The 26,207-nt window shown below is 35.7% G+C and overlaps 1 protein-coding gene across 1 annotated transcript; it reads right to left on the reverse strand.

Annotated features, from left to right (window-relative positions):
* On the reverse strand, positions 1–26,140 carry pdk4 (pyruvate dehydrogenase kinase, isozyme 4). Its single transcript, XM_007259818.4, has 11 exons — positions 25,509–26,140; positions 21,854–21,995; positions 10,686–10,757; positions 10,417–10,601; positions 9,581–9,670; positions 8,395–8,472; positions 5,146–5,222; positions 4,926–5,024; positions 4,664–4,774; positions 4,279–4,392; positions 1–2,593 (listed from the first exon to the last, which is right to left on the reverse strand). Exons 1-11 carry the CDS (start codon positions 25,624–25,626, stop codon positions 2,420–2,422), a joined length of 1,260 nt encoding a protein of 419 aa, XP_007259880.1. The 5' UTR covers positions 25,627–26,140; the 3' UTR covers positions 1–2,419.
* Positions 26,141–26,207: the final 67 nt, after the last annotated feature.

The following is a 26,207-nucleotide window of genomic DNA, read 5'->3' on the forward strand; positions in this document are numbered from 1 at the left end:
TTTTTGTTCATCATAGATTTTAATAAAAACACAATCAGCTGCAGTGGAAACGTGCTCCCCCACTTCAGAGAAGTTAGAAAGCACTGCATGTGCATAATGAGAGAGATGAGCGGTACACCAAAAAACAGGAAATGATCCTACAGACGACGTGCACTATCAGTCACAGTTCCTGCTTCACGCACCAGATGTCACGTTCTCTTGACTACAGAGTGAGCTTGTGTGAGGTATGAGTGGTTGGTCTGATCACAATAACAGCTAACAGTCCCGGGTTATAAAGACATGTTGTAGTGTGCAAGAAACAGTTCAACATAGCAGACGTATTAATTACAAGAACATTTTTAAAACTGTACAAAACACATACAGAACTAATACTACAAGAGGATTTTAGGATTTTTTTTAGCAAATTTGCTGATCAGTGGCACATGAAAACCAAGCAAATGGAGCACTTTAATGAATGTTGCTTGTAGGAGCAGCTATTGCCACTGCAGATCTCTAACATCTTTAGTGTCACAGTCCTTTCATCATTTTAGCATAATTCCTCTCAGATCCTTACGATTCACATACAGTAACACACACTTTTGGGAATTCAAAGAAAATAAAATATGGCATTTCTTCATCATCCTGAGATCATGCGATTAAAAAAAAAAATGTAACTATTAAAACTTGTGTGAAAACAATACAATGTTGGCACTTCAGTGTTACCACATTAAAAGTCACAAGTAAAAAATTAAAGGACATAAATAAAAAAACAAAGGAAAGAAAAACTGTAATTCCTTTTGTCACTGTTAATATTTCCGGTGAAGAGATGTAATAATAAAATTACTGGCTAACATGGTTGATGAAATGCAGGTAATAAATGACCTGATTACAGCTGACATTTAATAACTGAAGAATTCTGTTCACTGAGACCCTGTTTACACCTGGTGAATTCAAATAAGTGCTATCTGGATTGTATCCTGATACTACTATGCAAATCTGCTCATTGCATGACAATTATTTTGCTTGTTTTAGGAGGGGTATAACGTGTGTCTCAAAGGCATCTCAGACCACTCCAGGAGTAGTTTTGGTGATCGGATTTATATGTGTTTAAATATGTCTTGGGTGTGTTTACACTTTTATATTTTACATCATTTTGTGATACAATGATACATGAATTTACCAGATGTAAACAGGGTATGAGTTTATTCAGAGATTAGCACTGTCCTGCATTTAACTATTGCTTAAGTCTGCATTTCTGTGGCCCATTAGGGCTGAAGTTTTACACAGTGAGATTTAAGCAAAGCTTGAGTTTTGTTAAATCCTGATTGTGACACATTTACAGCTTGTGAAATGCAGGTAATATATGATAAGATTCAGTCATTCAATAAATGAACTTTCCTAGTCAGGAATTAAGCCTAGTCTGCAACTACACGTAACCCCTGTCTGAGGATAGTTTAAATGTTAAAATGTTTTGAAAATTGGGTATTGCATTGAATTACATTACGTGTCTGGTAATCAGACACGTAATGTACACTTCCAATGTAATCAGGGGGGGGGGGGGGAACTGTTCATATTAAAAGAAAAAGAAAAGGTTTTTATCTGGGGTGAAATGTTTTAGCAAAGCTGTTGAAATATTTGAAGTTAAGGTCCACATACTTTTACTATCTAACATTGTTTTACATGACGAGAGTGTTACTCTGACTCATTGTTCTCTCTTTAGATTGTTTATAAACAGTCACACACTTACTCATACAGCCTCAACATAGTCTCTTACACTGTTTGTGAACAGTTAGTTTGAGTTGGTCACACTTACATACCATAAAATTACACTCTTCTTTACCCAATTCCTACAGTACTTTCCTATACTTTCCTAGTAGCATGCATAGTCTTTCCAGCTTACAGTTTCCAAAATGAAACGTTGCATTGCTGCTGTTGTTTACTTTTTAGTCTAGCATCTGTTGTTCATTATCAGTTTGGTACAACCTGTACATCAGGCAGTTAAACATCAGGGGATGCCTTCAGAAACACACTCAGCTTGGCCCCATCAACTAAAGCGCACTTCAAAGGAGTTGGCAATTTGAACATTACAGCTGATTCTGTTACAGTTGAGATTCTGATGAATAACACATGTAAAATACTGTACATTCCCCAAATTTACACAAGATAAAAATCTTTTCTTGGTTAGCTTGTGTTATGTTCATTACATTAAACAGATACAGCTGATTCTCAACAAAGAAAATAACGAGCTTATGAAATACATGGTGAAATGGTGATAAGTTTGACACATTGAAAATAATACAAACGAATGCCCTTCATCACACTCTACCATGTAGGCAGCAAGTCGAGATTAATGTGAACAGCAGTGAACGTGCTGGTTTCTACTGGGAATGGGAACTCAAGGCCTCTGTGCCTTCAAACACGACGTCTCTGTTTTATCCCATCAGTTCAGCTTTCCCTCAGTTCTCACCTTCTGCATGTTATAATCATCCTTTCCCAGTTTCTTGGGTTCACTGCTGGGGATACACCAGTCGTCTGCCTCAATGCTCGTCTGGTAGTGCCTTAAAGCCGACCTGTTGAACACAGGAAGTCTCTCCACAGACTCGGTGGATAAGGCCTGGATCCAGGTGGAATAGAGAAAGGAAAAAGAAAGAGGACAGACATTAGTCAAGCACTGATTGTGTGGGAATCACTCATCCACAAAATGTAAAAATGCATACAAATTCTGCAGATCTTCTAAAGCTGTCCTAGTTGGTCCCAAAGAGTCTGGTTCTGCGTATAATCTGCACGTCTTTATAATTTTCATGCTTTATTTTCACCTTTTAAATAGGACAAAAGACAAGGAATAGGGTTGGGTAAGTGTAGACAGTAGAAATGTGTAATTGATGTAATGTTGACCGTGACTTATTCTGTAAATTTATTGGCTGTAGGGCTGGACAATATGGCAAAAATGTATATCAAGATATTTTTATTTTATTTTGGTTCATTCAATACAATTCTGATATCAATATGAACAGTATAAAAGCCAACGGCCTTGGTGTATGTAATTACACGCATAAAAAGCTGATTGATAAGGTAAATACATTTTTTTCATATGTATTTATTATATTTTGACACAGATTCTGCTTCTGTGCTATTCATACATGTTCTTTCATACATAGCACAATAAGTCTTTCTTTCTTTTCTTTTTAATCTTTAATAAAATAGATTTTTTTACACTCTCTTCAATGAAATGTGCAGTTGGGTCAGTGTGCTCGATATGCTTTTGTCAATAAAATAAGTAAATTGGTCACCATGCAATAAAATGTTCATATTTTGTCTAGCTCTAATTGGCTGGTTGCAAAACATATTTCTGATTATTGACTCTGAGTTTACCCTAATTCATGTGAATGCTTTGATCAGATTACTGACAAAATCTGGTGTTATGCAGTAATCAGATTATAAAGCGTTAAAACTCACTAAATATTTTATCATATTGTTTTGTTACCGTGATTAACAATATGTGACTGTGCAAATTGTCAGTGCTTAAATTGTATATTTAATTACAGAGAGTATAATTAGTCCTGTTTAATTGGATTAAGCGGATCAATTTAAAATAAAAAAAACACTGTAGTATTTGAATAGCAGATTTTTTAAAGAATCTGCTGATACGGATACATTTTGCCTGCACGTCAAAATATAGTAATAAATATCTTTCAATATCAAATAATTTAAATGATAAGTGACACAAAGTGATGAAATCAAATATGAGAGAATATTTTATTAGTAGGGCCATTATAATCACATTTTATGTTATTATAATCACATATAATGTCATTTTCTGGCCACATCCATTCTTTTTTTAAAAAGTTTTTTCTCTAGAAGGCTGCCTAATGTTTGCATTCAAAACTTACGAAGAATTACGTTAATCTATGTAGTTAATCTAATTAACTATGATACTTAAGAAGGGAGTTAATCTGATCTACAGTAACAACAACTATGATTATAGCCTCTTGTTTACACTTTAATTGAATTAAGACATTTACTGTCTTCAGCAGCTACTGTGGTTGTGTCATTTATAAATGTATTTTTTCACTGTAGGATTTGGCTGCAAATGGAGATCCACTTTTTATTTATGTTTGCTTAGTTACTTCAATATCAGATACTTTTTTAATCTCACATAACTTCCAGGACAATATAACACAGGCAAGCTGTCATCATATGTTAATAAATCTTGTTTGTATAACATCACAAACCTTAGAACACATACAATAGGTGAAATATCACATTACTGTAGTTATGATGAGGGATGTAATAGAGTACCTTCAAATAAATAACAGCTGCTGTTCCATATCCCTCCATAGAGTAGAGCTGAATGTCTCCTTGAAAGTATTTGGCATAGAGGCGGGAGATTGGGAGCCCATAACCGAAGCCAGCCTGCAGACACACGCACATTACTGTGTAACCCTACGTTAATCGCTGACTAAGCTTTTTGTAATTCCAGTAATTTACAACCCTGAAAACCTCTGTTAACACTGAGCTTACAATTAAGCTAACCTAAGAAAACACTTAATTTAGTGTACAGAGAGTACTTCATGCCTTAAACATTAAACCACCACCTTTAAAACTTTACTTTTAAAGCTTCAGGTTAATGCTACATATTTTATCACATTTAATTGTGTAAGAAAATAAAGAAATTAAATCTCACCAATGGAGCATTGCGAGCATTATCATGTACTGGGCTTGGTGCTGTGGAATACATATAGCTAAAAAGACGCTCAATTTTCCTCAGTGGAACGCCACCTCCTCTGTCTGACATCTGCAAGAATTCAATTTATTTACATTTTTTAATAGTTACAACAGTCAGGTTTTTCTTAAATAATCTAACAGCATAAACTACATAATACATCACACTCAAAAGTCTCCAGTAAACACAAGATGGACTGGGGGCCATCTATAAGAATAAATACCTTTATTGTCAAGTCTTCACTTCCCAACGAAACTCTGACTTTGATTGGCGGTAGATGCGTGCTGTTCTCATGGGTTTCTACAGTCGCTCTCATTGCATTCTGTTAAGAAAAAAAAGAAGAAAAAATTTAGTTTAATTTGAAAGACATTGTGACCTCATAAAAAGTGTATGGGCATGCATAGACAGCTTAGATAATGTATATACACTCAAACCTACTGTACCTTAAACAGCTCAAAGAGCATATGATAAAGATGAGAAGGCACATAGACAATGTTAATGGGTTCATTGGGTTCCTTAGCTGTAAGACAATAAAAAGCACAAGAGAGGAATAAAAAAAATGTTATTAAAACTGGATTTAGGCCAGTCACATATTTACATATTATTAGAAAATACAGTATCAAACTGTCATTATTATTTGTTCTTTATTTTTATTTTTTACTATATTGTAGATTAGTATAAACGATTAAACACATGTTCCAGTAGTTAGTGGACAGAAAAAGTGTTTGGTCTTCACAAACACTTGACAAACAAAACCCAGACCAGATGGTTTGGGATGAGTTGAGACTCAGAGTGAAGGAAAGTTAATAAGCAGTTAATAAGAGCTTAGCACCTCTAAGGACCTCTAGGAACAATTCCAGGTTCTACCTCATGAAGTCGACTGAGAGAATGCCAAGAGCTAAGGGCATTCAGGTTGGCATTAAGGTGCTACATTGAAAAACCTACACTCTAAGAAATATAAGTACAGATTTGTACTTAAAAGAGTACAAAGCTTGTCGCTGGGGCTGTACCTTATATTGAGGCACAAAAAAGTACCTTTCAGTGAAAGTCCTTTTTTGTACCCATGGTTTTTGTGGCAGTAAAGATCATAAAGATTATAAACATTATCATCAACTAAATATGGCTCAAAAACTTGATGATACAAAATTGTCTGGCTTTCAAATAAAAAATGTGCAATTTAAATATATATTGTTCATTAGTACAGTGATGCAGAATACTGAATGTACCCTTTGGCTGGTTAAATGGTACAAATTTGTACTTATTGCTGTTAGAAATGACTTTGTACTTCAGAGGGAACAAACCTGACCCTGTAAAGACCAATATTGTACCATTGAGGGTACAATTATAAAGAGTGTACCTTCGAGTACAAAAAAGTACTCATATCGTACCTCTGTTTTTTAGAGTGTATAAAACATTTTTGTTTTTTTGTTTAAAGCTCACCTTCCGTCGTTTTTTCTTTCATTTTAAAATGTCTAGTTGTGGTCTCTAGTATGAATGAATGACATGTGAGCCGTTTTTGTAAAAAAAAAGTGCTCAGGTGTCTCTGTATAGCTCTTTTTTAATGGACTGTTTTAGGGGTGTGTCCAAAATGACCGGATTCCAGCTTTGCTCATGAATATTCATACATGCAAACAGCATGCAAATATCTCTCCTCTGATTGGCTAAGAGCACTGCGACGCCCCTCCACCGCTCTGCCGCTCACTGCCTCCCACCTCCTAACTGATGAGCGGTGATGTTGCGTCGCTTCAGCTCCGCCTCTGGGAGTTTCTCGAGCCAAGGTGGGCTGGTCTGTGAGTTTCTGCCTACGTAGGCAGAAAGATAATTCAAAATTCACCCGTTTTTCGGAGGGGGGGGGGGAGGGGGGATTTCTTTGCTTAGCTCCTGCAGACAATGGGGGCTGCAAAACAGTTTAATGTGCAGGTGTACACATTCAACTCGGAGAGACCTACTGTATTCCACAAAGAACAAGAAAAATCGGATTTTCGCGGAAGGTGAGCTTTAACACGTTTTTGTTTGCCTCATTTTTGCATTTGTGTTCCTTCATAGTTTTTATATATTCACTATTAATCTACAATGTAAAAATTAATAAAATATGTAGAAAAAAATATTACATGAGTAGGGGTGTCCAAATGTTTGACTGGTCCTGTATACTGCATATCTTATAATACAATGTATGGACAAGGCCTAATCAAAATAATCATATCAGGGACATAAAATGGTTTTAGATTACAATAATATTGGTTATGACTTTTTTTTGGTCAATATATCATCCAGACCAATACAGTTACTGTTACAGGAATAACTGAGGGACTGTGCATGTGCACCTGGGGCAGCTTAATGCACAACTGTGTAGAAAGCATGGTGTCTAATTTGTTACCTATTAGCAAACTAGCTGACCAGCTGACCACCATTCGGCCCTTTGCCCTTAGAGTCACATTATGTTATTTCCTGACAAAAAGAGAGAGTACGGTATGTGCAGACTTACAGCATCACAAATTGTGGGCAATAAAAGCTGTTGTGATTCATTTCCATTGTACAAACAAATGGTCCAAAGGTCCTGGCTTTGTTATCAGGTTGACAGAAAATAAAATAATTCTGTTTGGTTTCTGTGATAGCAATGTACCTCCTCTTAGCCATGATGAGGATAAAACAACACTAAGGCCTAATTCCATTTCACCCCTTGGCCCTACCCCTCGGAATTTTCTTTGTTAAAAGTGGCGATTAGCACTATATTATCATATTTTAATGTGTAGTTTCAATGTTTTATGGCCAAATTCTTTATAACAAACATAAAAAGATCGCTAGTAGTTCGTCTCAGTAGCTAGCTATCTAGCTTACTTTCCCATTCCACCTTAAATGGTGCAATAGACGGCAAGGGCTGCAGCATTTAAGGCGAAAAATATCAAAACATAAAGGCTAATCAAAGCTAATTTCAGCTCCTCATCACAGAGCAATTAAGGAATGGACAATATTAATTAATGTCTGCACCATCTCCACCCTTTATGAAAACATACAATGCCCTAAAGTTAACTAGTTAACCAGCAGCGAGGTTACTGAACGTATCGTGTGCTTGAAGGATTGTCCCAATTCTTAGGGGGGTCAAAGCATTGAATTATCAGAGTTTGAGCAAGGTGATAGTGGGGGTCAGGTAAGTAACATTACCAACGTTCCAAAGTGCAGAGATTTAAGATTCCTCGATCCTCGACATTATCACATGTGTACCGGGAATACAGCATCGAAGACATTACCACCCACAGTGGACAGTTCAATGAGTGGTAATGATGGTGACTGGTGGCATCTGGCTAAAACTGTCCATGTGAACAGACAAGTGACATTCACATTCTATACAGGTCAATGACCTCCACACACATATCCTGCAGGTCAATGTGGTGTTATTTAGCTTTAATGATTGTCATGACTGTCCCATGACTTTTGGCATGCCAATGTACATGCAATAAGAAAAAATAAACCACTACGACAAAAATCAAACTAGAAGCAACTAAGTGAATGCAAAGCCTTGAATACAGCTGGACTCTGGTTAAGAGGCTGGATAAATCCACCATGCTATCTCAGCACTAAAGAATCCCCAGCTAAAAAAAGGGTCTTAAAGGTCAGTCTCAGCTAAAAAATCTGAACTCATCATGCACACTGTACAAAAACTCAGACTGAATGGAAAAACAGGGCTCACTCACAGTTCACTTGTTTAATCTCCACTTCTGGAGAGGTCAGGTAATACTGATCACACAGCATCCTGGAGCTCTCGTAGGCATCTACATGGAGAGAAAGAGAGAGAGGAACACACGGTGGATTTAGAGATTAAAACCTGGTATAACATTTGCTCAGCTCTTTATCACACCTGCCAATGAATCTGAGCAAAGAGCTAACTGCTACATGAGAGACCTTATCAGACCCTGGCATTTAGATGGATTGATGAACTGATAGATTCAGGTTTACTGTGTTTGCTTAAGACAGGTACAAGGCAGCAAAACACACTTAGCATCTGCATGTAATGCTGATAGTAGCATTTGATAGTAGTGATAGTAGAGTTTGTATACTTGTACATAAAAAATATAAAAAATAAGAGACCACTTTTATTAAAATTGAAAACCTATGGGTTCAATTCCTGGTCTGTGTGACTATGCTGTGCTACACCAATAAGACTCCTAACACTACACTGGCCCACCTCTGTAAACAGAAATAACCTTGTAAGTCACTCTAGATAAAAGCATCAGCTAAATGCCATAAATGTAAATGTAAAATGTAAGATAAGTATATATGTATATGTATATAAGCTATATGTATATATAGCGATAGAACGGAGAATATTTAAAGAGTTTTACAGTTATTTATACAGCTCTGGAAAAAAAATAATAGACCACTTAAAATTAATTAAAAGTTTCTTTACTTTTACTAAATTAAAAAACTCTGGAATTTAATCAAGAGGAAGACGGAATTTTTGCACCAGGAGTAAAGGCATAAAGTTATCCAAAAGCAGTGTGTAAGACTGGCGGAGGAGAACATGCCAAAATGCATGATTAAACTGTGATTAAAAACCAGGGTTATTCCACCAAATATTGATTTCAGAACTCTTAAAACTTTATAAATATGATTTTTTGGTTATTTTAGCTGTTTCTCATTTTCTGCAAATAAATGCTCTAAATGGCAATATTTTTATTTGGAATTTGGGAGAAATGTTGTCCGTAGAATTTTTTCCAGAGTTGTATATCTGTAGTCGAACTTCACAGCACAAACATAAACTACTGCTCTGCACACCAGTCCCACGTGCAGCACTGATCCTTTTATCAGTTTACGTCAACAGATGTGTTGCAACACACCTTATGTTTACCTCGCAACCTAGACAACTTTATGGGTCATTACCTTTTACCACCTCCACTACGTCGCAGTTGGGGTCAATACTGCCAATATGCTTTGGATGGGCTGGGTTAGTGCTGCCACTGAAGATCAATGCTAAAGAGAAACACAGATGCTTTTATGAGTATGCCTTATTGACAACATTGCAAATATTGACACTGTGTTTAAACAAAGAAAAAGCCATTAAATAAACAGTTGAGCTAGGTGGGCTGCACAGCCTACACACAGCGATGAATGCAAGAGCCTAGGAGTGTGCCATATCAAATCGCACATGATAATATTGTAATAATTTTTAAAAGTTAGCTAAAAATTTGGATAATAGTTGTAATTTTCCTAAAGGTAATCTATATTGCATTTGCTTTGCTATTTACTGTAAAGCTTTATTAATATTTTATAATTATTTATTCATTAAATGTTTACAAATGCAATTTACATGCATGCACTAAAATGTTTTTAATTTTTACATGACTATTTTTATTTAATTTAATTTATGTTGTTTAAGTTTTATTTTACACAAAATCAGATTTTTGGTATGTTACTTTTGTTTACGGACTAGTTTTGTAATACATTTGAAACATAATATGTAAAGTAATTTGAAATTAATGTTTCTGAAATTGTGTGTTTGAAATTGTAAAACTTAACCTTTAAATTTTGTTGCAGTAATATATTGCTGAAATTAATTAAATACATATTTTTTATAAACAATAATATCACTGTGAGCATCAGTGGTATGTAACTGAAAAATATCCTGCCACTGCAAAAAGAGAGGATCATTTCTTCAAAACGAAGCATCTAATATCTGTTTTAACGTTATAACATTTAAGCTCATCTTCACAACTTACTATGCTGGTTCATGAGCATGCGGGTGGAAATACGGCTGGTGTAGAATCGGTCCAGGAAGTACTGGACGTTCTGATTGGTCACTGGATCCACTCCAAAGGCCTCCTTGTACTCCACCACCCCCTGAGCCATTGTGGGGACCACGTTATTGTGCCTATTCCTCACATTAATCAGAGTCTCTGTAAACCTGAAAGCACATGCATTCTGTTAACGCACTGTTGCCAGTTTTTTGGCAGAGTTTAGACCCTTTAGAACATGACTCAACACTTACATTGTCAAAACATTTTTATCATCGGGGTCTTTTTCCAGAAAATCCACAAGCTCCATCAGACTCTGTGCATACCTGGATGAAAAAAGAAATGCACTGTTTGTTAAGGGTGAATTGAAACTAAAACACTGAAACACTGTGATTTAATAACAGTGGGAAATATACATTTACAGTTAACTGACTACGTTTAGAACCATGGACATGCCAGTCTTTTTAACACAATATTTTACAATATTTAGAGGTGGATGTAATTTTAGCTATACAAATAAAAACTGAAGAAATGTCTTAAATTTAATTTATAACTTTATTTTATGTGAGGGAATTTTTAGGATATCCTCACATGATAAAAGAGGATTTTAGAGGAGCCTGTTGTACTTAAACCCAGACGGGGATTAAGCCTTGTTATGGACTACACAACGTGTTGAATGGAGATTTTCCATTGAAAGGAAAACACAGTCTATTACTAAGCTTAATCCTTGTCCAGCAAAATGCCCTTAGTTCCATTTGCTTTTAATTATTAAAATAAGTAAATCACCATAATGAGATGCAAAGAGCTCTCTGAGGCATTCATATATAAGATTGTCTATGCACATAAGTCTGTTATGGGATTAAAACAATTTTAGAACAGAATTAATTTAATCTGAAGAACATTTAAAACAACGGAAATTATAGGTCATTCTGGTAAAGTTCAACCCAACATCCTCATACCAAACTGAGACCAAATACCATGCAGAAGTGGGAATGTTAAAGTCTGCGGCAGCTTTCTTCCTCTATGAATCCAATATTTTTGGATCCAATATATATTACATAAACTGAAGCTGAAGCTTTATTGGAATCTGACCATGCAACATGACAATGACCCAGAACCAGATTCCAGTGACTCGACCTAGAATCACCTTAAATGAAAGAGGTGGATCTTAATCCTATTAAAATGGTGTAAGGGTTATTTGAAACAATCAGCACATGCAAGAAACCTCTCAAATGTCCCACAGCTGAAAGAATTTCAAAAAGAGAAGTGGGAAAAGGTTTGTCCTAGTCGATGTCAGACACCGGTAGACAATTATATCAGCTGAAAAGAGAAATATCAGCTATTAGAGCTAAGGGTGCTACTATATTCTAAATACTAATTATTTTACAGTTTTTCTCAATTGGTTTGGCTCATTTCTTGAAACTGAGATGACATTCCTATAACTAAAAGGTAAATTGGCCAAACAGACTTACAGTTCTTCACAACACTTCAGATAACCAGCAAAATGTCATATGTCTCCCAAAACGTTCATTCTTGCTTCAAAATGAAGTCTTTCTCCCATATAAATAGTCAGTACCATAAAAATGGCATAGATCCTTCTCAATTGCTTTGGCACATTTTCATTAATTTTGTCCATTTGTCAAAATAAACTGGACGGTGCAGCAAAACTACATGGATCCTCATCACTGCTCATATCGCTCCAAAAACAGTTTACCCACGTGTCAAAACTGATTTCCTTTCTCACACAAATCATCAGTGCCCCCAAAATGCATTGTCCCTTTGGCATTGTGTAAGTACTGCAAGTCAAAATGCTTAGATGTTTTGTCTTTATGGCAGAGGTCTAGCTAAAGGAACACAATGTTCACACCACACACACTGCACTCTTTCTGCTGAGGAAATTGTAACTATTTTTATTTACAAGTACATTTTTACACATTACTGTAGGTAGAAAAAAAAGAAAATACTAAGGAAAATGTATCAAATATACTATGTATACAAATTACAAAAACCTGCAAAAACAAAACAAAATACAGTATGTAAAAAAACAGTCAAACAAATGCAATACAGTAACATTCTGACTACTCTGTGTCACTCCCCTCTCTCCATCACCTTCCTGGCCATCCATCCGCTGCAGTCTGTTTGGCCATAAATTCTCATCAACATTGCATCTGATATGTTCTTTAGCAATGCACTGTGGGAAGAATGCCTGAGCCATCCTCTACACTGATCGCCACAGGACTATATAATCATTATATCATCACAGGACTATATCATCGTTATATAATCACAGGACTAGCATCAAAGAACTAGCACCAGGCCAAGATGTATACAGTGGATAGAAAAAGTCTACACACCCCTGTTCAAATGGTAGGTTTTTGTGATGTAAAAAAAATTACAATAAGACAAATAATCATCTTTCAGCATAACAATGACACAAAGGACACATCTAAATCAACAAAAGAATGGCTTCAGCGGTATAAGATTAAGGCTTTGGAATGGCCCAGCCTGAATCCAGACCTGAATCCCATTGAACATCTGTGGGGTAATCTGAAGAGGGCTAGGCACAGGAGATGCCCTCACATTTTGTCAGATTTTGAGCAGTTATGCAAAGAAGAGTGGGCAAATTTTGCCACATCAAGATGTGTCACGCTGATAGGTTCCTACCCAAAAAGACTGAGTGCTGTAATAAATGCAAAAGATGTTGCAACAAAGTATTAGTTATATGTATTTAACCAGGTGATTTTAAGTTTTTTGTTTTATATTTTTTCGCTGTAAAGATTTATGTTTGTTTTTCAATTGCATTGTACAGGTTATAGGTCACATTAAATGTGAAAAAAGTTATGAAATTATTTGTCTTGCTTTAATTTTTTTACAACACAAAAACCTGGCATTTGAACAGGGGTGTGTAGACTTTTTATATCCACTGTATATAGAGCAATGCCAGCATTCAAAATAATAGACAACAAACTGATGGATTGGTCACCAGTAATGTGGGACACTCATTTTCGTCAAAACCTGCTTTCACCTGTTACCTACTCACCTGATTGTAATGAATTTATGAAATGTTCCAAAATATGTGTTCTGTATTGTATTACAATTTCTTAATCCATTTTGAGAATTGAGCAGACTATTCTGCAGATGATGACTTATATGATGAAATTGTGCTGACATGTTTTGAAGAGAACAACCATTACACTGAGAACTAACCAATTAAGATAGATCAACAAGATGCATTCTTTTGGAAAATGTACTAAATGTAGGATGATTGTGTTAAGTGTAGGCTACTTGTACAAAACCATTTGCAAAGATGTACTAAGTGCTTGAGACATGTACAAAGCATTTGAAATGTGATGAAAGCAATGAGAAATGCCATTCTGTTATGAGAAACTGCAAGTTAGTTTGGGAATTTGTCCATGTTATTTTGAGAATGTCATCTCAGTTTCAAGAAATGAGCCAAACCAATGGAGAAAAACTGTAAAGGATTTCTTCAGTTTTGTATGTTTAATTGTATTAGCATTACTCATTGTTGTAAAATACATATGTAAGAAAAAAATAATGTTTTCACAGAAATTTGTAACATTTTTACCTGATTATAGGTGACTAACATCAAACTGAACAATCAAAACTGATTCACTGTTTGCATTTTTGTTGCCAGGTTTACTGATAAATGGTATAGCTGTGTCTTATAGATAGATAGATAGATAGATAGATAGATAGATAGATAGATAGATAGATAGATAGATAGATAGATAGATAGATAGACAGACAGACAGACAGACAGACAGATAGACAGATAGATAGATAGATAGATAGATAGATAGATAGATAGATAGATAGATAGATAGATAGATAGATAGATAGATAGATAGATACTTTATTGATCCCCGAGGGGAAATTCTTGACATCCAGCAGCAGGTGTGTATAGTACACAAAGTTACAAAAAGATAAAAAATATAAATGATACATATAAATACAACAAAATAAAAAATAAAATGAAATTATAAAAGTACAGTCTTTAGTGTGTGTGTGTGATGTAAAATGGAGGTAGTGCAGTTGAACACAATAGACAGCGAACACCAGTTGATGTGCGTAAAGTAAGGATAAGGATAACTGATGTCCGCCATACAGAAAGTGCAAACACAGTTATATAATAATTTAAATTTAGCAGTGCAAATGATACGTAAACAGTAGATGAATGAACTAGTGAATGAACTACTAGTGCAAAATAGGGTAGAACTATAAAAATAGTGTTATGGGCATCAGCAAGATAGTGTGACCATAGATGGGGGTATGTCCATGGTGTGGCCAGAATTGCTGGAAAGAAAAGGTGTCACAGAGTCTTCAGTTTGCTGTGCTGAGATGAGTTGAAAAGTCTTATGGCCTGAGGGACAAAAGACTTTCGAAGTCTGTCTGTGGAGCAGGACTGGGACAGCAGTCTGCCGCTGAATGAGCTCCTCTGCCTGGTGATGGTGCTGTGCAGAGGGTGGTGAACATTGAACATTGTATAACGGTTATAATGAACTCCAGTCATGTGCACAGCCTGCATGAAGCACATGCTCTGAAAGGAAGCACCAAACTTAAACACAACCACAACAAAGGCACTGTGTGAAGACACCGCTTCCACTCAGCTCTGATCAGGAAACAACATAACTTTACTGTTTTCGTGCTATGAAAACATTATTCTTTGTCTGCTAGATGATCGCTGAATATTTCCTTTGGTGGTCTCGTAAAATGTTTGACCCTGTTGCTCACCAGAAAATGCACTCAAGCACTCAAGTATAAGGTCATAAACAGGTTAACTGCCTTCAAATGGCAAAACGTCAGCAGAATTATACTAAAAGTCCATTCACCTTAACAGTACTGCTAATAGACAATGTTTCAGTCACCTGAACAACTGCAGAGCTGACACCGAACTGGGACTGGGGGATACGACTAAAAACTCAATATGCTTAAGATAATTTACTGCATATACAGTATGATATGGTTTGATTAAATCTTTAACAAAGTATAATGTTAATGTATCAGTGTTGCTTCAATCACCAAACACCCTGCATGGTGTCTATATTTAAATAGTACTATTCTATAATGTCTAATGTGTGTATAAATTATATTTTTTATAATCAACATTAATAGTTGCACTCTTTTCATTGTTTCGCTTTATTTCTTAGCAGTGTTTTACCACCAAGTAAGTAAACTGCACTGAAATATGTTGTCTGAGATGCTACTGTTACTTTAATTACAGCGTATCTGTGATGTAATTTGCACAAATTTCTACTCTACTAAGTGTAACCCCTTAATAAATCAAATAATCTCCATATTTTTTACACATACACATAATATTGAATATATATATTATAATATTATAAGTTTTTATATCTTGTATAAGACAGTTTAGATGATGGATGCACCAATATCATTTTATCAATACCAAAGCCAGATTTTTTAAGTATCTAAAGATACAGAGTACTGACACTGGTGTCAGATCTGAACTAACTAATCAATAAGTGTGTAAAAATTCTGAACCTATAAATCCTGACATTTCCAGCATAACCTTTTTTTATGTTTTGTACTTCAAATCAGATATAATAATTTGAAAGAACTGCAAGTACTGGCTGAATAATTGCACATTTAAAGATGTTCAGAGTCAACATGCTGTTTACTTTCGGCAATCGTTATCCAGAGGCGGCCATATTGTAACTGCCTAATGGTATCAGTGGTCTCAATTATTTATAGATACTGTTACCGTGTGTAAGTGCCAGTATGTGCACTGATACCAATACAATATCACTACTGGAGCCACACTAGTTTTGAATATTTTGATATTTCCAGTAATATATTATTTATTTATATTTTATGTTGATATTTCCAGTCCTATATTATTTTTATCTTATTAAATATTTATTTCCCAGTACAATATTGCCCAGCCCTACACTGCATAAATGTAAAGTACCTAAAAATAATAAATGCTCAACAGAAAAACATTTTCAATAGCCAGCAGAAACTTTCAGTCATCTGAAAAGCTTCCAAAACCTGAAACAAAACATACAGCCTTCAGTAATCACTATGTTAATGGGCCCTGATACAACAACAACATAAGCAGAAACAAAATGACAAGCATAACTTCTAAACCAGGCTTTGATTTTGGATAGTTTTATTTTAGCAGCATTGATTCTGCTCATTGTTTGCAAAGGCTGTGCCAAATGAAATGAGGCAGGGAAAGAGCAACAGTCGTGACAAACAGCCCTTGTTTTCTCCTATAAATCACTCTGCCCGTGAACTCTTTCAGAACCAGGAAGCCTATTTTTAAAGCAGCTGACTTTTCATTGAGATCAAACCATCGAAACCACAAGCATGTAATGTATGTGAACACCATGAATGATTACATCTCAGAGCTGCCTTGGATCTAAAGGCTGTGTTGACTGTAATTTTCTTCCATGACTCAAAATATACAAAAACACAATGTGCATATTTAGCAATAACAGATTCTGTGCTTTTAAGATTTTACATGTCACTTCTTTTATATAATAATGCCAATTATAATAAAGCCCCTTCAACTAAAAGTTTGTTTTTACTAGGGGTGTGCCATTTCGTATTGAATACAATAGTATTGCACATTGTTTTGACACAATAAAAAATGTAATGTTCCTTGAAAGTGGTATATTTTGTATTTCCTTTTATACCCAAACCAAGCTAATAATTACTACACAATTACTATTCATGCAACAAAGAACAACTTAAATCACTCATGATAAAAATGTACTATATGGCACCTTTAAGGTACACAGGTTTTCCTATGTCTTGTGTGCTCTTACACTATCAAACCCTTAGGTAACATCCCACATCAACAAACCATAAAGGCCTCTACATTAGTTATACATCTATCCAGGTTGTTGGTATGCGGGTGTGTGGATGGAAAATGCCCCCTATGCCTCAGTGCTCAATGAAGGCTGTGAAAGAGCATTGCGGAACAGAGCTGCTACACTGTTGCACATGATCAAACTCCTGGTATTTACACTTATCACACACTGCCCAATGTATTACCATACAAACATTATCAAAAACTCACACATTTCAGAGTATTTCTGCTGAGCCAGCCCAAAATGCAATCATTTCCATAACTGATCCTCTTAAAGTACAAAAGGCAGAGAATAAAGACTCTTATCTGCAGCATCTCCCCTCAGTGTGATGGAAATACAGTGTTCAATCAACAGTGAACCCAGGGTCAAAGTTTCAGCAGCACAAGCATTGCAGCATGATTCCACATTCCCAGAACTGGAGTCAATAGAATCAGGGGCAGCATGTAAACAGCACTAAATTTGGCTAGCCTAAGCTTAATGCCGGGAGTTGGTGAAAAAACAAAAAATGCATCCTGACTTTTTGCTGATATGGACACATATGAGCTGTGTCACAGCAATCAGTGACCATGCCTCTGAAACCATGGAGAAGCGTGGAAAGCTAAAAAGCTGCTAGAATTGCAATTTAAGCTTCTACATAATGTATTATTTAATTTGACAAACACAAATGCTCCATTCATTTATCCTGGTCACTCACTCTTCTTGTGATCAAGAACAATAAAGGTCTCAGGTCAATGTGCAGCCAGTCTATCTAGGGCTGCGTCAGTCGTTTAAAAAGTAGAGCACATTGTTTCACTTTTAATGAGCAATTTTAAATGAGTAACATATTATTAATATTGTCTAAATCAGGGGTCAGCAATTAAGTTTGGCCTGCGGCCAGATATTTTCCAAGCCAATTTGTGGCGGGCCACAAAAAAACTTTTCGGAAAGTGAAGTGTAATGGAATGGAGTGCTACAAACTTTTAGCTCTCCAGCCCAGAGGGTTGTTGAACCCAATTGTAGAACAGTTGATCTCAAAGCAGGTACATCCAAGAAAAAAGGAAAAAATAAATAAATAAACACACCACTACTCATGTGATATTGAACCCGTGTGGTCAAGGTCGCGGCCCAATACATTACTGCTGCCCCAGCAAGTAAATTGGGACACGGCTGGGAAAAATACCCTTATAAGGAGAAAGGGATCCCAAGAACGGGCGTAAACTAAAGTCACGCCAAGTGGGACAGAAAGACAAGGAAGGAAATTAACCAAAAGCTTGTCAGAGAAGCCTTTTATTTTTACTTTTTTCATTGTTGGTTATTATAGTTAAAACAACCTCACGGGCCAGATGTTTTATGCTTGTGGGCCACATCTGGCACGAGGGCTACCTATTGCCGACCCCTGGTCTAAATAAATCTAATTTTTTGGGGGGTATACAGACTAAAAACTTTTAAAATGTTCAGATATTGGCGTGAGGGGGGTGTCCCACCCAATATCAGAAACAAGTGGATTTGTCCTCCCCAAAAATAATACAAGTAGCCAGGAGCGAATCGTTTTGCTCAGCTCAGCTGTATTATTAATGTGGAGACAGAATGCTGTGTAAATGGGAAATCTCCCCCCCTCTATGAAACATAAGGTTACATTCTTTTATGTAAAAGACCACCATCATAAGAAGTTCTTTTGGTCGAAAAATAAAAAACCCAACGCTACTGAGTTTTTTTTTAAAGAGTGGCGTAAATGTAAATATTCAAATATATAACGGAATTGAAATGCCAATACATAATAATAATAACAATAATAATAATAATAATAATAATAATAATAACAATAATAATAATAATAATAATAATAATAATAACAATAGTAATAATAATAATAATAATAATAATAATAATAATAATAATAATAATGGTGTACAGTTTTGGCTCTTGTTAAGTAGGGCTGCATGGGGAAGAACTTGGTGGTATGATACATATCACAGTACATGAGTTATGATTAGGGAAGCATAGATACCATTTTTTCCAACTGAATACATGTATGTGTATTTTTGTACTTGGAGTCTGACAGTTTAAGGCTGTGGGCAGGTAGGTGCCTTTTATACAGATAACAAGGTCAAACAGGTGTCATTAATACAGATACAAGGAAAACTTATTTCCCACCATAATTCACAAATAAATTCTTAAAAGATCCTACAGTGTGATCTCCTGATTTTTTTGTCTTATTTTGTCTGTAATAGTTATAGTGTATCTATAATGAAAATTACAGACCTCATCTTTCTAAATAGTAGAACTTGCACTATCAGTGTCAGACTAAATATTTTTTTGCCACACTGTAAACAATAGTTTTTTATAATAGTGTTTTAGAAGAACCCCTTTTTAAAATAAATTACATAAAAAATGCTTAGATAAAAAACAGAGATTAGTTTCAAATTAAATATGTATTTTTATCACGCCAATGTGATCATGTGACATCAGGACCACATCAGCCAATCGGATGAGACTTTATTAAAGTATGGACAGCCTGTAAGTAAATATAATCATAATATAATATAAAAATATATTATTATAATATACTTTTATTCACTTTACCTGTCAGTAGTGCCAATGTTATGGATGACCAGTGAACATACACTGTTTTTGGTACATTAAAGGTGCTTCAAACTGTTGTAGGTGCTCCAAATGGTGTGCATGTCCTTCTATTCCCCGCAGAAATGTCTGATTCAGCTCAGTGTTAGGTAATTACATTTTACACTGGGTCGCCATTCTGTATGGGTGCAACTGAGGTCAGGCTGATTTAACCCAAATGGATCCTGCGAGGTTTCACGAGAATCTTCACGTGCAACCTAATCAAGCCAGAAAGACATGCAGGATGTCATGTGAGATGTCACTATCACACACTTGGGTTTGATAGCGGCTTGAACCAAAAGGACCTCAAATTTACCCTAAAGCCTAAACAAATGAAAAATGTTTGCAATGTGTTGGTATTTCTATTATTCGTGTTTTATTTTATTTTATTTGTTTTTCATTTAGTTTTTTACTATGCAGTTCAGATTGCCACTGTAGGACCACTGAGCAAGGCATGTCACCCTCTCTGCTCCAGGGTGCATGGCTGACCCTGCACTCTGACCCCAGCTTTCTAATTTGAGATGTGTGAAGGAAGAATTTAGTTGGACAGTACAAGTGTCTTAATATATTTAACTACATAATATAAGATGAAATGTAGAGCAACTGCTAACTCAATTTTAGAAACTTTTATTTATATTTCTCTTCCCTTTACCACAAATAAAAACGGTGAAATAATACAGAATACAATTTAAATAATTATTACAACAGCTTGTATTGTGTATTACTTGAGAAAACCTGCTGGGAACACAGCTGCAGCCTGGACCTTATCTATGTTTATTCTGTTCTCCTGCGAGTCAGTATAAGACTCTTCAGTGCCCTGCTAATCCACAGCATGCCTGTCTGTTTAGCTTAAAAACATGGAAAAAGGTGCTAAGCAGCTGTATCACTGTTTTTAACCTTCACAAAAAGAAACATACTAACATATTAGAATTATTACACATGAATTACACGTGAATTAAATTGGAAAACAAATTAGCAACGGTCTTGTAAACTCTGTAAATCTGTATAAAACACTAAACTGTTAGAGGCTATTTATCTAGTGATCAGATCAATTTTCATCATTAGAGATCTGAGTAAAGTTTCAGTTAACATCCTTCAGAAAATTATATGTAATGCTGGTTGGCTACAGAAAACAAGGCTGAACATAAGTTGTGACTGAAAAATGAATTAGCACTTATAACAAAGAACTATTAAACAGCAAATCAGTAATGTTATAATATTATAGTGTTTATAGGTTTATAAGTTTGCTTTCAGTAAGGTAAATGATGTGTTGGGCAGCACCACACATCAGAGTAAAATGCTAACACCAGTGTTTCCAAGCCCACTCTTGCCAAACAGTACTGATACATTGCTACAAAATTTCTAGATTATGTGGATAGCATAAATAAGGTAATGTGTCTCTCTGACAAGACCATTTTAGAGGGGTTCTTTGAAAGAATAGCTGGAAAAGTTTTTTCCAATGTTGTGTCTCTTAACTACTAGATGTTAAAGGATTACAATGCTGTTAAAAGTCATTAGCTGGTTGGCTTTTAGCAAAAACAGTTGGATTAGCTGACAACCACAAAAGGGCAATGAGTAATGGTATTTATACTTTTTTAAACACAACAAAATAATCATGTATGCACATGTACAGCACTAACCCCACACCCTACGTCTCCGCTTTTACAAACCACTTTTGCTCCGTAATCTTATTTCTGTGTAAATGATTGAGTATTTTTAATCATGCTTATCCTACCCCATAAATCACTGACACAGCTTCATTTGATGTTAAGGGCATATTGGCTTTCAGGCTTTCATGCACCACATGTTTTAAGATTAAGGGAATTTAACAGAAGATGATGAATGAACTGATGTATGTCTTTTAAACAATCTGGGCCTCATCAAATCTATAATAAAGAAGTCTTCAGAAGGGTGACTGAGGGACATAGTGCACGGCTCCGGACACAACAAACAAAAGGAAAGTTTACCAGCTGTGCAGCAGTTGCACAGACGGGGTACTGATGAGCTTGTCAGGGAGAAAGTCTATCTCTTTCATGATGTTGGCCAGCCTGACGGGGAGCTCCTGACGGAGAAATATGAAGGAGGTCTTCTCACAGGCATTTGCAGAACCTGCAGGAATGACAGAGAGGGTCAGTTAAGGTTACAATACTGTAAACATTCTGCAGCACTGTGGGAACATATAGACCTGAAATGCAAATGTGCCAGAGTGTAACTAAACACTGTTAGTGTTAAATTACCCATGTGGGTGATGTAGTAACCTTAACAGTATGAATTTAACACCGCCAAGTGCTAAATTTGTTGTGTTTTAAATAATAATCCATTTTAATTCTCATGATAAAGAACTATAGTAATATATAATATTACAGAATTACTAATACTACAAATACTATACCAATAATAAATTATTATTTTGGACTATTTTTACATATATTATATTAATTCTGAATATTACTAATCTTTATTATAAGACACTACAGAATTATTACTAGATAACTAGTTAAACTATAGGAGTGCTATAGTATTATATATGGTAATACATGTGTTTTTCTGTTACAAGCTGCTGCACATGAACTTCTCTGGCTTTCCTATGAATAGAAAAGACAACAGCTTCCTAAAGCAGCAAAAAGCATAAGAACACGACTTTTAGCCAAGTTTCCCTTTCAGATGAATTTAACTCAATTCAACTTTACTGAAAACTACTTCTCTGATGTAGTGAATAAATAAATAAAAAGGTTACTAGTGCCATACAATACCATACAAGTAAAATTGAGATGACTCAAACTGTGTAACAGTATAATGGTTCTTAAACTGTGGTATTTGTATCACTGGTGGTACACAAAGCATCCCAAAGTGGTACAGCAAATTGCTTCCGGAAATTAGCTGGACATACTTAAATATTAAGGAAAAATAAAAAAGGGAGGGTTTTTTTGTCATATTTCAGATTTTTAGGTATTTAATAGTGCTGTTAGTTGACAGAAATAATCCAACTAATTACATGCCCTGTGATTAAATCATCTAAAGTAATTGCATTAATCAACAAAGTATTTTAAACTGTACAATTTGGCCTAGGAGCAAATTAATAAAAAAATAACTAGCATAGATTTAAGCTATATTACTCAGTAAAAAGGTCAAACATTTAAATAAAAAAAATGTGTTCTTTATTATTTTAGAAAACAACTTTTCATTTACATTTTTTGACCTAAGGGCTGATGCTAACCACTAACTGGCGACGCTAACTATTTTCTGAACTGAATTAATGGCTGATGTTTGATAACAGATGAACGGCGCTGTGCTGGTTAGATTAGTAGGTTCTGTGGTTTGATATGAAATGAGAATTATGTTTATAGTTTACTCAAGTCTTTAGTTATTGACCTTAGAACACAAAAATGCAGCCAGCGGCTCAATGCTAGCTAACAGCTGAACCGGGCAGTAAGGGTTGGAGGCTGTTCGCCTGGATGCTAACAGTGTTCTAGGATGAATAAATGGCTGAGGTTTGATAACAGAATAATGTTACTGTGCTGGTTAGATATGGTAAGTTATGCTATTTGATATAATATGTGTATGATGTCTGTATGTTATTCTGTTATGAACGTCAGAAAACCAGTACCAGGCTACAGTAGATTATATTATCTAATTATGTAGTTAGCTAACTGTATTTCTGTGTATTCCGTGTTTATATCTGAATTTTTCTTTTATTCCCCAATTCTGTAATTCTGTCCTTGTTTTCAACATCACAGAAATCATAGGGCCCTATTCAATAACTGTTATAGGTTAAACCAAACAGTTTCCAAGTAGTTCACAATAGTTTCTGCCATAGTGTTATTTCTGACTAATTAAAGTGACAGTCTGTAAGGTTTGAGGATTTAGAGGTCTGTCTGGTGTATCTGCACTGACAATATGGTACCTTTAAAGTACTTTTAAACGGTAGGTTACATACTGAATCTGTTTTTTTTAGCAAAGACTTGCTGTTCTGCTCTTTTACCTTACCTGCTGTCTTCACTTCCAGGTATGTTATCTTAGGTTTCTTTGGTTTAATGATGCATGAATAATCATTTAAAGACTTTTGAGTTTGCTGTCCTGATATCTCCATGTTCGTAGTAGCTCTTGCATCAGCACCATTAGCTTATGCCACAGTTGCAAAGGTAGGGTTGTGACTTTTAAAATGATATAATGGAGATTGTACATCTCTACATGTAGAAGCTGCCAGAGGGAATGTCAGTAGATATATATTTTTGTCAGAAACCTGTAAAGAACTCTGTTATCTGGAAGTCGTTTTCATATTTTACACTTTTATTAAACTGAAATACAAAGAGTGTTTGCATAATGATATATATAAGAGCTGCTTGTAAAGTTAAAGGGGCCTGCCTACTATTTGTAAAAATATAAACAAAACAATAGCTTGTGCATCATTCATTTAATCGGTGCAGTCTGTTTACAGAAAAAAAAACTTGTTACAAGTGTTTATGCAAGAACTAAAAATCATAATTAAGAATCGCTCATATATTTGCAACAAAAGAAATATAACATACACCCTAAATGGTAGCAGAAATACCAGAAATAGCTTTCAGTTTAAAAGAAAACTTAAGGTCCAAGGGGATGTTATGTAGAAACTATGGTTGCAACAATCAGTCAAGAGTTTAATCAAGTTTGATGGTCTTTGCAACTAGACTTGAGGTTACTTTCAAAGTTGTTTGAAAACTTGAAATGTTTCGGATTGACTGACCTTCATTTCGTATTTCTTTACTTAGTTGAGTAATTCTTGCCATAGTATGGATTATATATTATTTATAACTTTCATTAAATATGGCTATTTACTGGATTCACCAACTCTACCTCTTCATACCTTTACAACTGATGCTTTTAAACACATTAAGAAGGAAAGAAATTCAACTAATTAACTTGTGACAAGTTCAGCACAGCTGTTAACTGAAAGTCATTTCAGAAGACTCTACCTCATAAAGCTGACTGAGAAAATTCAGGCAGGATTCAATTTTAAAATAATGAAACAAATACTGTATAAATGTATTGGAACAGGAGCTGTGCTCACAGGAAGGAGAGATGGGGAGCATGACCAAAATAATTGGTGACTAATCGAAAAACAAATCGACAGATTAGTCGAGTAACAAAATAATCATTAGTTGCAGCCCTGGTAGACACCATACAGTTCACCACACTGCACTACTGTTGTTTTGTTTTTCTTGTCTTAAGCCTTCCTGGATCTCTCTGTAGGCATAACTACATTGACCACAAACAATGCAAACAATCAACCATCCTCCCATTCTAGCTAGCTTGCAGACTTAAAAAGCGATGACATGACCTGCCTTGTGATGTTAAATATTCTACGGGTGATACGTGTACGTGTGGCACGTGTTTTCCTCCTGTGGAATTAGCTAGCTAACCTACGTGTAGATGGTATTTGGAGGTTTTAGCTAAGCTAGTTTGATGATAGGTGGTAGGTAGGTTATGTCAGCTGTTCATGGTCTAAAAAGTTTGAGAACCCCTGGTTCACGGAGTTCCTGTTCAAGTGCAATATGCATAAATTCCACAAGGGTGTGCATATGTTGAGAATACTGAGTAAACATGGGGGGATCGGAGCAACAAAACAACCCAAACTTAACCTACCAAAGTCTATGAACTGCTTCATTGAAAGCGGTGAAGGAGAAAACTTGGAGAACCTGTCCACTTGTTTCGGGATGTTGAACTTGGACGCGTTCTTCAGCAAAACGTGTGCAAACTTCATTTTGAAATCCAAGATAAATCCCTCAGAAAAAGGAGAAAAGTGGGAAAAAAACGACTATCCTCAACGTTTAGGAGTTTATAGAAGCCCTTAGCATACTAAAGTAGTGCAGACCCTCTGGAAAACACCAGCCATGCTTCAGCCATTAGAAATAAACACAGGCAACGTCTCAGTATCTGTCCCCAAAACACATGCTCTGTCCTGGGCGACAGAGCTCCAGCCTAAGGTGGTCCTCCACAAATGTTTTGTTCAGTTTGACATTGCCTCCAACTGACCCGCTGTGGTGCTGGGAGGAGGGGTCTGCTCCAGCTCCAGCTCCTCTCTGCACAGATATAATGTATCTAGATTAACAAAGCCTTTTCTTTATCTTCCCTTTTATCCGTAAATGTTCCAGTTCCTCTGTTTTAATGAAAGCAAATCCTCGTTTTTCTGCCTGTAAAACACATTTGTTATGTTTTAAATCAACCCAACAGAAAGACCCCTAGCTACGTGTGTAACATTGCTTGCTACACATCTATATGCAGGCATACACACTGGGCGCATGCGCAGTTGCGAATTAGAGGAAAGGTCATTCCACAGCTGCA

This window comes from Astyanax mexicanus, chromosome 3 (assembly GCF_023375975.1).
Source record: "Astyanax mexicanus isolate ESR-SI-001 chromosome 3, AstMex3_surface, whole genome shotgun sequence".
Classification (NCBI taxonomy): domain Eukaryota; kingdom Metazoa; phylum Chordata; class Actinopteri; order Characiformes; family Acestrorhamphidae; genus Astyanax; species Astyanax mexicanus.

Excerpts from the sequence above, each read along its gene's own strand:
- pdk4 (XM_007259818.4), bottom strand. The coding sequence starts at position 25,626 with ATGAAGTTTGCACACGTTTTGCTGAAGAACGCGTCCAAGTTCAACATC. Across the intron at positions 5,223-8,394 it reads GGAGATTAAACAAGTGAACT|CTAAGGAACCCAATGAACCC; the intron begins GTGAGTGAGCCC and ends ATTGTCTTACAG. Across the intron at positions 4,775-4,925 it reads GTGAAGACTTGACAATAAAG|ATGTCAGACAGAGGAGGTGG; the intron begins GTATTTATTCTT and ends GAATTCTTGCAG.